This window comes from Sceloporus undulatus, chromosome 2 (assembly GCF_019175285.1).
Source record: "Sceloporus undulatus isolate JIND9_A2432 ecotype Alabama chromosome 2, SceUnd_v1.1, whole genome shotgun sequence".
Classification (NCBI taxonomy): domain Eukaryota; kingdom Metazoa; phylum Chordata; class Lepidosauria; order Squamata; family Phrynosomatidae; genus Sceloporus; species Sceloporus undulatus.
Window position 1 is genome coordinate 57558603 of NC_056523.1, and position 15461 is coordinate 57574063.

The window sequence follows — 15461 nt, forward strand, 5'->3', positions numbered from 1 at the left end:
CCGAGTTGGGGCACTTAAAGTGGTCTCAAACTGGATTATTTCTGCAATGTATTTTGGACCTTAGTGGCTAAAACATATTGTGCTAGTAACCTCTGCAATGCACTATACATAGGGCTACCTTTGTACCAAATCCGGAAACGCCACCTGGTTCAGAATATGGCAGCCAGACTGATTATTGGTACATCCAGGAGTAATTACATTACACAGATCCACTCTACTGGCTGCCAATTAGTTTCTAGTCAAAGTACAAAGTATTGGTTATTACCATTAAATCTCTCTACATGGTTTGGGTTCAGGTTACCTAAAGGATCACTTTCTACCATTCTGCCCTGTGCACTCAGGTCCTCTGGGAAATGTTTGTTCTAACCTGCCAGGATTAGACTGGTAGTTTACCAGAGGACGTGCGTCATCTGAACACCACACCCTCAAAAGCAACTGGAAGCCGCTTGTTTTAGCTCATGTGTCCCAGGCCCTAGTCAATTTAAAATCATGACTTTTAAATTTGTATATGTACTCGAATGAGTGTATTTTGATGGTTTTAGAGTATTGTACTGCATAGTGGAACTGTAGTTAGTCCTATTAAAGTAAGTGTTTACCTGTAGATTTAACATTTTGTTTGGTTCCTATAGACCAAAATGGTTACCATTTTTGTAATGTATGTAAGTGTCATAGGCTTATACAGTAAGAAAACAATATGGCAGAAGGTCAGCAAGATGAAATTGCCCTGGTTTAAATAGGTGATTAGGCAGCTTTTATCAGTAGGTGAATGAATGGAAGCGGATATAAACACAGAGACTTAAAAAAAGGAACTTTGTATGCTAAAGTGCAAATCTTCATGTTGACTGCCACATCCTTGCTTTGGTATTCAAAATCATAACCCAATAATAATAGCCAAAATGCTGCAGCTTTGTTACTTAACAAGCAACAGAAGGTGGTTTTCATTTGTAAACACACAATAGTTGATAGGAGAATGAATACAAATATATTTTTAGATGTACCTTCCCCAGACATTCATTGAACATGGAAGAAGAGAGGCAGGGATAGTAAGATTATGTTTCATATGCTTTTTAATCTGAAGACAGGATTCTCCTTTTAGGAGCTCCACTATTTCTATGCTAGCATGTGTTCTTCCCTCTTGTAAAAACCTGGGCCTAAATCTAGTTGCCAGATTGACCTAGAACATACCCATTAAATCAACTACAAAAGTCCTTGCAGACAACTTGCTCATTTGAAAGAAAATAAAGGTGATGATTTCTGTACCTTCTTTTATAAGTAAATAAATATTGTGAGCCTCCTTGGGTCCCTTTTTGGGAGAAACGTGGGATAAAAATGAAATAAATAAATAATAAATTGTTGGAACAAACCAATTTTAAGCACTATGATGTAGGCTCATTTTTATCCTGTGAGACATACATACTGCTTTGCGTTCAGAAATTCAAAAACTGATTGTCTTAAAGCAAATAGGAGTAACATATGGATGGTATACAGCACCTACCACCAGCTTGTGATCTCCGAAGCCTCCATACACCCCTGATTTTCTTTCAACATAAAAATAATCAACCTGTAGGAAGTATGCATCAACCCCAAATCATATTGTGCTGATCCCTGGAAACTTTTTAGTGTAATTTAAAGATAATCAATATCATTATCATAAAAATAAAATGGCCTTCCAGCCACTACTGGTTTCATTGAGAAATGGCAGTGTGACGTACAGTTGGGCAAAAATTAAGTCCCAGAGCCTTTGAAGTTACCCACTGCTGTTTTAAATCTGAGAGCTAGAAAAAACTAAGCAAGCACTGTATTTTAAAATTTTGGTTTACACTACTGTACTCTGCCAAAGGCCAGGCTCAGTTCTTTACCAATATTTGCAGATCACAGCTCCTTATTCAGAAAAAAACACTGCTCAAACATAGTCATGATTTTTATTTAAGCACAATGAATTTGGTTTACATGGACAAGATTCCCCACTCCCACCCCACCTTCCACATATCACCTGAGAGCAGATCACCTGAGTGCAGGTAAATCTGCCAAATAATTTTTGGAATGCTAAATTAATATGGATATTTTTTTTGTGGGAAGCATATATTTTGGCAGCTTGTCAAGGAACACCTTCATTCCAGAAGGCAATTTAATCATCATTTTAAAACCACCTAAAATGGGAATGGTATACTTCACCTTCAGGAGAGATTTCACTGTTGACACCTTTTCTTATCAGATTAGAAAAATGAAGTATTCACTAAAAGCATTCCAGCCATGAGAAGCATGAGAAATTACAAAGAACTTAGAATCTGGCATTAAGTTACTGATGGACACATGAACACTTCTTATATTTATTCTTTGTAAAATGTTGCGACCAAATATCCAAAAAATAGCCAAAATGTCTTTCAGAAAGGCAAGTTACAGATGCCATCTCCCCCCACTTTAAAGTCTACTTCCATTTTAAATCACATATTAGTGCTATGTGATCAGAGGGATGTGAAACACTCGGTAAGGCCTGATGAGTAGTTACCTCTTCATGACTTGGCAGTGGAATTACTTGTTCAACCTCCAAAGCATTTGCATCAATGAATATGTAGTCCAAACATCCATGAAAACCTCCAACATAATTAGTATAGGCTGGTTCTCCACAGGCACTTTTAAGTCTGAATGGATGAGTTAGAGATATAGTGCAGTACGGTTCTTCTCCATCTGATCTCCAGTCCTCATGATCTTCAGCAATACTGCCACTATTGATAAAACTGTATGTTCCAGTAGATGGTGTGCTATTAAAATCACCACAGAATACAAGAGGTGTACCAGGATACAGGTCATGTGTTACATGCCTAATATGTGATAAAGCTATTGCAACTTGGATTAGACGGATGTTTCCACCTGAGGACAGCAAGACAAAAAAACAACTGCTTTTGCTGTTGTGTTCCACCAATACATTGAAAAGTAGAAAAACTTAACACTCTGCTTATTCAGTCTTTAACTATACCTGGAATTCTTTCCTTTCCACCTTTAAGTGCAACAGGCAACTCCAATAAACAAAACAGTTATTTCATTCACTGTCTAAGGCTTACTTTTAATGTACTGTATCCTGTCTCCTAACAGGCTTTTAACCCAATTGGTGCTAAGAATGGCTTTTCTCCCACAAATGGGTCCTCTTTACACTGCATAATTAATGTTGTTTGACACTGCTTTAACTGCCATGGCTCAATGCTATGCAATTCCTGGAACTGTAATTTAGTAAGATATTCAGCCTTTTCCGTCAGAGCTCTCTTGCCACAATAAACTACAAATCCCAGAACTGCATAGGATGTAGTCATGAAGGTTAAAGCGGTGTCAAACAGCATTAATTATACAGTGCACCAGCAGCCATAGTACTTCTTCTCTTTGAAGAAGCACCCAGCACCTAGCCTAGGAAGATTCTTTCCCCACTGGCACTATCCACTTCCTCATTCAACAATAATATAACTGGCTATTTCTTATGGCAGAAGTCACACAATGTTATAAAATTACATTACTCTACTATATTACTACTACTACTACTACTACTACTGGGTTTATATTCAGCCCCAGTATCCTAAAACACAGAAATTAGTAAGAAAATTACCTTTTGGATGCCAGTATAGATGAGTGTTGGCAACACAGATCTTTCTTGAAGGGTCATTTATAGACTGAAGAACAGAAACCTGGAAGAAACACTCTTATGAATTCTCATATAGTATCAAAAGTAAAAAGAGACTTCCATGAACCAATCTGTGATCCTTTATGGATGAACTAGTATTGTAAAACTACGCCAACTGAGGCTGCATGTCATCTTTCCCCCCCACTGCTGAACATCTTGTAACAAATGTTACTATTCTCTCATCCTGGCATCAATTTAAAGGTCTCTTTAAAAAAAAACACTTCGGCTCTAAATCAAGTAGAAGACCAATTCTTTGTTTGACAGACTGGCAAATAAGACTACCTCATCCTGGAAAGTTGTAACATGCACTTAACAAACCACCTTTTGTGTTTGTCTTTTTTTCTGTTTCACTCCTAAGTAGCTGTAGAATCCTTTGTAAAGTAAGACCCTTGTACCTTTAAGAGGAAAGTACCTGTTGGCTATATTTTGATCAAAGATACAGAAGTCCTCTCTCTCTCTCAGCATCTGGTCATGTATTCACTTTAACTTCTTTCCACCTGCCTCTCATTAAAGTCTGCATCACTGTTCTCTTAAGGCAGTGGTCCTCAAGTGGTGAGAGGGACCCCCAGGGAGGACATGAACGCTGCTCAGGGAGGAGTGAGTCTTGGGAGATCCAAATCTCCCCTCCTCTTCCCAAACTATTTTATGTGTACATTTTACACATGTGTTGAGTTAAATATTGAATTTACTTAAATAAAACTCTTCTACTTTGAACAATGCTATTCCCTTACAAAATGTGAAAAAAACATGAATGTACATGTATCTGCATTGCAGGTGAAAATATGTACACTAAAAACATTTTTACTTATTTATTATGTCAAGTGGGGGAGCACTACATCCATCTGAAGATAGATGCAGAGTTGTTCCAATTTAAGGGTGACCCTATGGTGACTCAAGAGCTAGAGTGGTTTGAGTGCTGGATTGCCACTCTGGAGAGCAGGGTTCAATCCCAACTTAGCAATGAAACCCACTGGGTGACCCTGGGCAAGTCGCACTCTCAACCTCAGAGGAAAGCAAAAACAATCCTCACCTGACCAAATCTTGCCAAGAAAAATGTGTGAAAACCTTGCTTTAGGGTTGCCATAAAATGGAATAGACTCGAAGGCACACAACACACACAAGGCGAACCTATCCTAGGGTTTTCCTGGCCAGATCTGTTCAGAGGAAGTTTGCCATTGCCTTTCCCAGAGGCTGAGAACATGTGACTCACCCAAGGCTACCCAATGGGTTTTGTGGTCGAGTGGGGAATTGAACTCTGCAGAAATAATCCAGTTTGAGACCACTTTAATTGTCCTAGTTCAGTGCTAGGGAATCCTGGGAATTGCAGTTTATTGTGGCCCCAGAGAAGTCTAAATGGCCTGTTACAGACTGCCCAAATAAAGCTGCTTCGGGTCTCTTTGGAGGTATGCTATTTAAATGATGCATGCATCCTAAGAATCTGGAAGCTGCACCAAAGTTGCCCTCCAGTGCTTAGGAATGGAGTGTGGCTTTGGCGCGACCTCCGGACTCTTAGGACCCATGCATCATTTAAATAGCATGCCTCCAAAGAGACCCAAAGCAGTTTTATTTTGGCAGTCTGTAACAGGCCAATGTCTCACAAAATTAGAGTTCCTGGAATTCCTTAACATTAAGCCTGGACAGTTAAAGCGGTCTCAAACTGGGTTATTTCTGCAGTGTTTTGGACCTGAAGTCAAGAAATCAGAAGAAGACTAGGAATGGGAAGGGCAGACACGAAAGAGCTAGAAAAGATGCTAAAGCGTAAAGATTTACAAAAGTAAAGGTGGTCTCTTGACATGAATGTCTAGTTGTAACCGACTGTAAAGGATCTCTGTTACTAAGCCAAAGAGCCAGTGTTGTCAGAGACTCCTCTGTGATCATGTGGGTCAGCATGACTGCACAGAACACTGTTTACCTTCCCACTGGAATGGTACATATTTATCTACTTGCATTTGCATGCTTTTGAACTGCTAGTTTGGCAGAAGCTGGGACTAGTGATGGGAGCTCACCATCCATGCAGCACCTGGGTCTTGAACTGCCAACTAGCTGATCTCCTGATTGTCAGAACTGGCATCTTAACCACTAAGCCACTGCATCCCTAAGATGCACAACTGAGCATGAACCTGAGTCAACAGTGTGATGCAGCAGCTAAAAAGGCCAATGCAATTTTAGGCTGCATCAATAAAAGTATAGTGTTAGATCAAGAGAAGTAATAGTGCCACTATATTCTGCTCTGGTCAGGCCCCACCTGGAATATTGTGTCCAGTTCTGGGCACCACATTTCAAAAAGGACATTGAGAAACTGGAGCGTGTCCAGAGGAGGGCGACTAAAATGGTGAAGGGTCTGGAAACCTTGCCCTATGAGGAACGACTCAGGGAGCTGGCGATGTTTAGCCTGGAGAAGAGAAGGTTAAGGGATGATATGATAGCCCTGTTTAAATATTTGAAGGGATGTCATACTGAGGAGGGAGCAAGCTTGTTTTCTGCTGCTCCAGAGAACAGGACCCGGAACAATGGATGCAAGCTGCAGGAAAAGGGATTCCACCTCAACATTAGGAAGAGCTTCCTGGCAGTAAGGGCTGTCCGACAGTGGAAGACACTCCTTCCTGGGAGGGTGAGAGTCTCCTTCCTTGGAGGTCTTTAAACAGAGGCTGGATGGCCATCTGTCAGGGATGCTTTGATTGAGAGTTCCTGCATGGCAGGATGGGGTTGGACTGGATGGCCCTTGCGTCCTCTTCCAATTGTATGATATGAGCACTCAAGCTCAGACTTGTAAAAGTCATTGCGTTCCCCATCACTGAGTACAGAGAGCTCTGGAGCCAGAATACACTACAATTCCTTGGATCCCCTGGCACTAGTTAGTGGAGCAAACCTGAAACTAGGTTATTACACTTGTCCTTCCATATTTGCTAGGGTTAGGGGCACAAGAACTCTGTGAATATGGAAAAACCACAAACAACAAAGACACCATGTTTTTACCCAAGAGGCCTTTCTCTAGGAATCTCTAGGTCCTCCAGGGCAACAGACCCTGAGCACAGAACTGCCCTGGAGGAGATACAGATGCCCAGTAGAGCATCCTCTCTAGGAATCTCTAGGCCTTTTGGTGCAACTCTTAGCGCTGGCCACAGAGTTGCACTGGAGGAGGACCCAGATGTTCCTAGAGAGAACGTATTAATAAACCCGCCCCAACTACGGAGGGAGGCGTGTATTGGTGCGGTGTGTTTGTGAGGCAGGGTGAGAAGCGCTGCCCACCTGGAGGACGGAGGAGCGCTGGAGGACCTTCTCCCGGAGCCGGGGGCAGGCGTCCAGCCTCTCCCTGAGGGCCGCGTGCCGGGGGTCCTCCTGGAGGGCGCGCCCCAGGGCCAGGTCGTGGCGGGCGAGGAGGCCCAGCTTGTCCCTGCGGTAGAAGGTGGCCAGCCCCTCGTGCTGCTTCTCCTTGAGGCGGAAGAGGCCCTCCAGCCCAAAGGCCTCCAGGGCCGGGGCCAGGCTCTCCCCGAAGACGCCCTTGTCCACCTCCTGCAGGCAGACCACGTCGGCGTTGTAGCCGGCCAGCTCCTTCTTGAGCAGGTTCTGCCGGTAGTCCAGCTCCAGGGAGTAGGGGGCGCAGTAGGGGTAGAGGACGGTGCGGGAGAGCTCCGTCTGCGCGTAGGCGTCGGCCAAGACGTTGTAGGTGACGGCGCGGAGCAGCCCTTCCCCGGAGACGCGCTGCGTGTAGAGGTGGCGCCCGTCGAAGGTGCAGGCGCCGGGGCCGGCCTCCACGGGGACCGCGCTCTCCGCCTCCCGCGCCGCCCCCAGCCGCCCCGCTCCGTCCCCCGGGCGGCACCACAGCTTCAGACGCCGCCCCACCTGCGCGTTGCTCGGCGTCAGCACCCGCTCCGTCCCGCCGGGAACCTCCGACCACCCCCCGCCCGACTCCCCCTCCGCCGCCTCCTGGAACCAGCGGAAAAGGCACTGCCCCGGCGCCCCGAACTCCGTGCGGACCTTGGGGCACACCGGGAAGCCGGCCAGCAGCGAGCGCGGCAGCTGCAGCTCCGTCAGCGCCGGCGGGTTGCGCTCCACCCGGTAGCGGGCCTCGCCGATCTGGAGCACGGCGCCGTCCTGCCAGGCCTCGGCGTTGGGCACGTCCTCCGGCACCGCCAGCCCCTCCCGCGAGAACAGACGCACCGGCGGCGGCGGCGGAGGAGGAGGAGGAGTCGGGGCGGTGGTCCCCGCCACTGCCGCCTCGGCCTCGGCCCTGGCCTTCTTGCTCTTCTTGGCGGCCGCCTTGCCGTGGCCCTTGCCGGCGTTGTTGGCGATGCGGGCCAAGGCCCGGCCCAGGGGCTCCGACTGGTCGCGCTGCATGTGGCGGGCGCTGCCGTCGCCCAGCACGAACGACACGCTCAGCTTCGCCTCCGCCGGCACGCAACGCACCACGGCCGAGCGCTCCATGGCGCCGCCGCCGCCGCCCTTGGACCCGCGCCGGGGCCTCTGCCTCAGGCCAGGGACGCCTCTCAGCGCGCCCCGCAGCCAGCGCCACATGAACCCAAGGAGGCCGCACCGGCAGCGCTCATCCCTCGCTTCCCTCTCGCTCCGCGGCGGTTGGGAACTTGTTGGGACGGGCCCCGCGAGGCACGACGGGAGAAAATGGCCGCCGCAGCCAACTCCATTCATCCCTCCTCCTCCTCCTTCCAGTCTCAGCGGCAATTGGTGGCCTCGCCCCGCAAGGGCCGATGGGAAAAATGGCCGCCACTATTCATCCTGGCCTCCCTCCCTCCCTTTTCATTTAGCGTCAGTTGGGAGGCCTCGCCCCGCCGCAAGGGCCGACGGGAAAACATGTGGTCGCCACCCGCCATTCATCACTTCCTCCTCTCAGCGGCAAAAAGGGACTGAGGCCTCGCTCGCAAGGGCCGATGGGAAAAGCCGGGAAGGGGGATGAATAAATGTGGTGCGAGCGGGAGGGAAATGGAGGCTTGGGGAAGAGCGCAAGGCCTGCTGGGAAGTGAAGTTCGCGCCGTTTGAAGGGTCAGGGCCTAAACGAAGTCTCCACAAATCATGTTGGGTTTCTGTTGGCCTTCGCGCTCTTCTTGCCTAGACATGGAGGACGTGGCCCAAGAAACGCTCGTATCAATGTGACTCACGCTCCTTAGCCAGACTCAAAATGGAGGGCCTTTTGGCATTCTGGACTAAAGGCTGAAATGGACAGGCCTTGGGAAAAGAGGGCCTCTGGTCACCCTCAGCTCAAAGGAGGGCAGCTAGGCACTGCGAAATGGAGGCCAAAATAAGAGCTCAAAACACTCATAGATACAAGTTCATGCTTCTGAGTCTTGCTCAAAACGGCAAGCCTTTTGGGATCCCTCCTGGATGGGATGGAAGGCTGGGATGTAGGGAAAGGGGCCTCCATGCTGTGCATGTGGTAAAAGAGCAATACACTTACTTTTCTTCAAAAGGTCCCCAGTATCCCTTGCGATCTTTTAAGATCAAGAAACTAGAGCAATGGAATCAAGGAAGCTGACTATTGATGCGAGCCCAGCGTGGGTCCGGAAGGGGCAGGACGTTTCATATCGTAAACTAGACAATAGTCTGGTTAGGTTTTCACCACCGGAGCAGTATTTAGCAAATTCCAGCAGAATCGGATATTGCAATGCATCCAGGGCTTGAGGGGTCTGCAGTTTACTTTTCCAGCACACACCCACCACTCATTTCCCCCTCCAGCACTCAACCAGTGTTGCTATAACCGTTATCACACTACACTGTTATAGTGCTACCATTCTGCTTTAACTGCTATGGCTGCCTTCTGTGGAATTCTGGGGTTTGTGGTTTAGTGAAGAAGCCTCATAGCTCTCTCTCTGGCTGAGAATTCTCAATGTCTTTCCCTAAACTGAAATCCCAGAGTTCCACAGGAGGCGGCCAGAGCAGCTAAAGTGGAAGGGTAGCACTATAAGGGTGCAGTGCGATAATATTGCCCAGTACTGAGGGTGATCGTTCCTGGTTGGACTCTTTTGCCCTCCCCTCAAGTGTTTCCCTGCATCACAATAATAATATAAAACAGTTTTTGGACTAAGAGCCGTAGCGGATCCTCCAAACCCTGGGCTCCTACGCACAACACAGTTATAGCACTACAATTGCACTTTTAAGTGCCACTGCAACATCCTAGGACTCCTAGGGTTGCACTTTGGGGAGCCACTAGAAACACTCTCTAGCTGATAGCTGGCTCTCTGGCTACATTGTTTTTGTGTGCTCTCAGATCTTTTGTGTGCCTCTGCCCAAGCTGACAATGACAGGAACTCAGTGTAGATGTAGATGGTTATATCATGTTAAAATTCCCAGGCTCAGTCTTTGCCAGCTCTAAGTAGCAGTAGTCTGTGTGTGTGTGTGTCTTCAAACCACCTGTTCACTTAGGCAACCCCATGAATTTAATGAAACCCATGATCAGGGTTTTCTTAGGAAGGAACATTCAAGTGGTTTTCCCAGTTCCTTCCTCTGAAAGACTGCCTTCAGCAGCGCCTGGTGTTCCTTGGCACTAGTCTCTCGCCCAAGTACCCACCAGGGCTGACCCTGCCTAGTCCCCAAGATCAGGCTGGATCTGGTGCCTTTAGGGCAGTGGTCCCCAAACGGTGCCCTTTAAGGGGATTTGGACTTCAGCTCCCAGCATCCCAGACTATTGCCAATGTGGCTGAGGCTCCTGGGAACTGAAGTCCAAAATCTCTGAAAGGGCAGAGTTTGGGGACCGCTGCTTAAGATACTCTTGCAATCAAGTAGCAGCCCCCCATAATTGTCCCTGATAGAAGGGCTATGGCAAGGCCTTGGCCTGGGGCTGTGGAAGGTCAGGGACAGTCTTCATAGTAAACAAACCCTGAGCCAGCTGCAGCCTGGCCGGTTCAAAGCCCAAAGGCGGCTGAGTGAGAGGCCCAGCCGCCCGCCATGTTCCCGGTGGCCATGGCAACCGAGGTTGTTGACTCCGCGGCAGTTCCTCCTGGGTCCGCCTCCCGCTTTGAGACCTTCTGCCTGTGTCCCTTTCTCTTCCAGGAGGGTCCCTTTGCCCCCGCCTGTCCCCGGGAGAGGTGAGAGGATGGCCCTGAAGGGGCCCCTCAGGAGTAGGAACTTAGGTTTTCATTTTAAATAAACTATGCCTGGGTTTTACTAAACGAATGCTTCTTGGGTGCAAAACACACTGTAGAAATAATCCACTTTGAGACCGCTTTAACTGCCCTGGCTCTGTGCTAGGGAGTCCTGGGAATTGTAGTTTATTGTCTCTCTCTCTCTCTCTCTCTCTGACAGAGAAGTCTCACAAAACTACAGTCCCCAGAATTCCCTAGCATTGAGCCAGGGCAGTTAAAGCAGTCTCAAACTGGATTATTCCTGCCTGCAGTGTGTTTTGGACCAGTGTGACACCACCTTTAACTAGTGCTCCTCCTGTGGACTCCTGGGATCTGTAGTCTTACAAGGTGTTGAGCCCTCTTTGCCAAAGAGATGCCTCACAAACCTACACATCCCAGGAGTCCAAAGCAATGGCGGTTAAAATGGTGTCAAACTGCATTGTAGAGGCACCCAGGGATGGTTTTAAGTGGCTTTCATTTAGTAAAAGGGCCAACCCTGGCCTGGCAGCTCTGACAGTCTTCTGAGTGCAGAGTGTAATTCTTCAACTGGAAGACTTTGTATTAATATTAATTAATACCCGTGTGTCACCGGAGTGGCACTAACCAAGACCAGGTTCTGGGACTGAGGTCCAAAACACAAGGCAGAAATAATCCAGTCTGAGAATGTTTTGCTTGCCTTGGCTCAATGCTAGGGAATTCTGGGAACTGGTTTTGTGAGACATTTAGCCGCCTCTGTCAGAGAGCTCTGGGGCCACAATACGTTACAATCCCCAGGATCCCCTAGCATTGCGCCAGGGCAGTTAAAGCGTTCTCCAACTGGATTATTTCTGCAGTGTGTTTTGCACTCCAGCCCCAGTGCAGCTGGAACATTGCACTTTTTGTTCACTTGGTAGCCTACTACCAATTGCTTTTGGGTGGTCCGAGAGTAGGACATGAATGCAACCAATAGAAGGAGAAGGCAATGTGCCTCTGTATGACGATGCAAGAATGTTGACAGTTTTACTTTCAGTTTTATCTACAACAACACAAGGATCCATTTCTTGTTGAAATAATAACCATTCAGATCTCCAGTGTGGTCTACCCCAGGCTGAAGTATATCTCCTTTTTTCCCAGACTCAGCAGGAGGCACGGAGAGCCAGGCTAGCCCTTCTTCACATAATGGCGCTTTGTCTTGGCCCTATGTCTAGAGAGTGATGGAATGATAGGAACTGGCTTTTACAATCAATCAAGATCAGTTGCCTTTGTTTTCACAGGCAAGAAATCTCAGGCCCTTCCTCACACTTTAGATCTCTATGCTCTTAAATTAAGTGATGCCTTTGATTCACTTCTCAATACATAATAGTCCTTATTTAGAAAGCCTTCTAAATGCACAATAGTCCTTATTTAGAGAGCCTTCTAAATATACTTCTTGATACATAATACATTCTAGTCCTTATATAGAGAGCCAGTGTGACGTAGTGATTTTAGCGTTGGACTACGATTCTGGAGACCAGGGTTGGATTCTTGCTTGGCCATGAAACCCACTGGGTCATCTTGCACAAGTCAAATGCCCTCAGCCTCAGGGGGAGGCCATGGCAATACTTTCAACAAATCTTGCCAGGAAAAACCCATAGTAGGTTTGCTTTAGGGTCGTCATAAGTTGGAAACAAAGGCATACAACAAACATTTATTTATACTGTCATAAAATGACAGTGCTTTCCATTGAAGAAATCTATGATCCCATATGATTATTTTTTGTGTAGTACATTTTCATAATCTGGCCATTTTTCTTTCTACTTAGAACTGTTTGATTGTTATTTTAGATGTCAGCTCCTAGTAAATCGTCAGATCCTCCTGATGATGATGCACAGGGCATTCGATTACCACCTATTGCTGTGCCTTCCACATCCAAGGAGCTGACGGAAAAGCAGAAAAAACTGATGAAATACAGAAGAGTCAAGGAACAGCAAAAGATGCTTAATAAGATCATGTAAGAATCCTTTCTCTGTCTCTTATACATTATGTACCAAAAACATCAAGAAAGGACAGTGATTGTATTCCTGTGCAATCTTTGTACATATTTTCTATCAGGTAACACATTATTCTTTACAGGGTCAGAGAGAAGTATTCATCATCCACATGTGATAGTGGTACTCTCCTACTGACAGGGCTACCAGATTTGAAGTAACCACTGTCGCTAGCAGTAGCAGGCTATGCAGATATCAGCAGGGGAAAATCTGTATTGTGAAATGCTTTACTTACAGATTTCTGTTGAAAGCAAAAAATCAAAACAAGCTAGCACAGTTCCCTCCCCCCACTCACAAATTCACTAGAAATGTACTTATCAACCAAATTTATTGTTTTGAAGAAGCTCCATCTTCTTACTAGTTTAAGATTAGGGAGATGAAGGAGAACAGCTATTAACATATGGTTCATAAGTTCTTAAACTATTGAAATAATGTGTACAGTTTCCATGCTCAGTGTACTTTATTAACTAATCTTCCTTGATAGCCATGTACCTCTGAAGAAATTCATTGACTTTTATGATGACTTCAAGATATGGGGGGAAATGATGATGATGATGACGATGATGATGATGATGCTGTATAAGTAAACTATTTTGTCTTTGTTGTTATTACAGTCGCCTGGCTGTTTTTGCAGAGGATCTGTTCCAGACCCATCCACCCTGCAAAAATGGGAAATTGCCAATATTCAAAAGCCCCATTGGCTTGAATGGCGGTCCGTGCCCCATTTTGTCCACCTCCATTTGCCGTTCACGAACTGGCAAGGGACGCAGATTCCAAGTCCACTAAAACGGAGGGGTGACTGTATTATCATTATAATTATTTATATAATGCCATCTATGTACATGGCACTTTACAAGTAAAAGAATAACAGAACAGTACCCTGCCCTCAGGCTTTCAATCTAATTCAGAATGACACAAAAGAAAAAATTGATGGCAGTGGGGGAGAGGGATTAAGTCCAGCAGATACAACCTCTTCTTCTCTCCTTCCAAGGTTACGGCAGTGGAAATTGGGATGGATGGATGGTTCTTCATCTGCTTCTGGGCCTAGGCATGCGTGTCACTAGGGGATGTGGGGGTGCAGGCTGCACCAGGTGACACCCTAAAGGGGGTGACCACTACTGCTCAAACATCTGCCTGTTGGCAGAAATGGGCTGTGAAATTCACCTGCATCCCTTTAAAACATTGAAGAGATGGTGTGAGTTGGGCAAGGTTCAGTGGGAGGAGAAAGGAGAGGCCCCAGGTTTAAAAAAAATTAACATTTAAATTTTTTAAAAAAATTATTACATTTTTAATCCCTTTAAAATTTTCTTTTTAAAAAATCACAACTTACCAAATTTTTACTTTAACCACATTAAACTATGTACATGTAAATAGATTTAGATTGTGTGTATGATGTTGTAGTTTAAAAGTATAATTTATATCGCAACTGTTACCATTAAATTCATTGATATATGGGAATTGTGATTTATGAATAACATTAGTACAAAAAGCTTTACTCAGGAGTCTGTGTGGTGTTGTATGGGTTCCATTAAGAAGACAAACTGGGAGGTGATGCCCTAAACCAAGAAGCAAATGGAAAAACACAGAGTTTAGGGGGAAATGAAGCTAAAAAAACTATAATTTTATTGGAACAATTGTTAAAAACTAAACCAGAACTAAAACCAGCTGTGCGGCTTATTCTGGCCTATAGAGCCACACTCGAAAGTTATAGCAGACTGGGCTTGGAACTGCAATTCCCAAAAATCAAAACTATAACCAAGTCCTCTGTGTCCTCACACATGTTGGAACAGTAAAACACAATTTACTATAGTTACAGAGTGCAACAACAGGCTTGGTGAAAAGGGATATACAGTACGCCCAAACAATACTGCAAATACTGAAATAGCTGACAAGTATTTGTGGGACACCCCAGCCTTAGGCACGGCTCAAGGTCTTAGTGACCTTCCACTTACCAAAAATACAGGGTGGTCCCACTCTGCTCTAACTGACAGGTGGCTTAATTCTTTGGACCACTCTGAGGAACAATTGTCGAAACGCGTTTTGGTTTTTTTTTGAAACTTTTGAACTTTTATTGTTTTGGGCCGTACTGTATATCCCTTTTCATCCAAGCCTCTGTTTTGTGCACTCTGTAAACTATATTATATTGTTGTTTACTTGTTTCCATACATGGTGTGAGACACAAGGAATTCTTACAGTTTTGTATTATTTGGGAATTGCAGTTTCCAAGCCCAGTTCTGCTTATTAACTTTCAGCGTGTGGTTTATAGGCCAGAATAAGCTCACAGCTGGTTTTAGTTCTGTTTAGTTTTAAACATATTGTTCCAATTATAGTTTTTTTAGCTTCATTTCCCCCTAAACTCTGTGTTTTTCCATTCCATTAAGAAGACTACAAGGGTTAAGGCTTGCATCCTCCTCCCTGCTTAATTAAGCGATAAAGATGAAAGTGAGGCTGGCTGTGGGTTTTGTTTTGGGCACCCTCAGTTTTAAAAGAGGGATGCCTCCTGATGATCAGTGTTCTGAATATAGGGCATACAGTACATCTTGCTCTTAGCATATAAAGCTATTAGATTTAAAGAGGGTAATGTAAATACAACAGTTGTATCACAAGTTGGTGCATTGCTCGGACTTAATGGGAAGGTCTCTTTTAAGAACAAGGCAATGCCTGCACTTGATGATTGCTGAGAAAACAATTTTGGAGGGCTAGAGACTAAAA

The 15461-nt window shown here is 45.6% G+C and overlaps 2 protein-coding genes across 2 annotated transcripts in view; one reads left to right on the plus strand and one right to left on the minus strand.

The window, feature by feature from the left end:
• Positions 1-1908: 1908 nt before the first annotated feature.
• On the minus strand, positions 1909-8326 carry PDE12 (phosphodiesterase 12). The gene is made up of 3 exons (XM_042451360.1): positions 6920-8326; positions 3596-3674; positions 1909-2871 (listed from the first exon to the last, which is right to left on the minus strand). The coding sequence occupies exons 1-3, from the start codon at positions 8315-8317 to the stop codon at positions 2429-2431; spliced, it is 1920 nt and encodes a 639-aa protein (XP_042307294.1). The 5' UTR covers positions 8318-8326; the 3' UTR covers positions 1909-2428.
• Positions 8327-8411: 85 nt separating this feature from the next.
• DNAH12 (dynein axonemal heavy chain 12) overlaps positions 8412-15461 on the plus strand; it is a 155537-nt gene continuing 148487 nt past the window's right edge. Inside the window, 2 exon segments of the mRNA XM_042451361.1 lie at positions 8412-9059; positions 12546-12712. Of these exon segments, the coding sequence (XP_042307295.1) occupies positions 8913-9059; positions 12546-12712 (314 nt within the window). The 5' untranslated portion in view covers positions 8412-8912.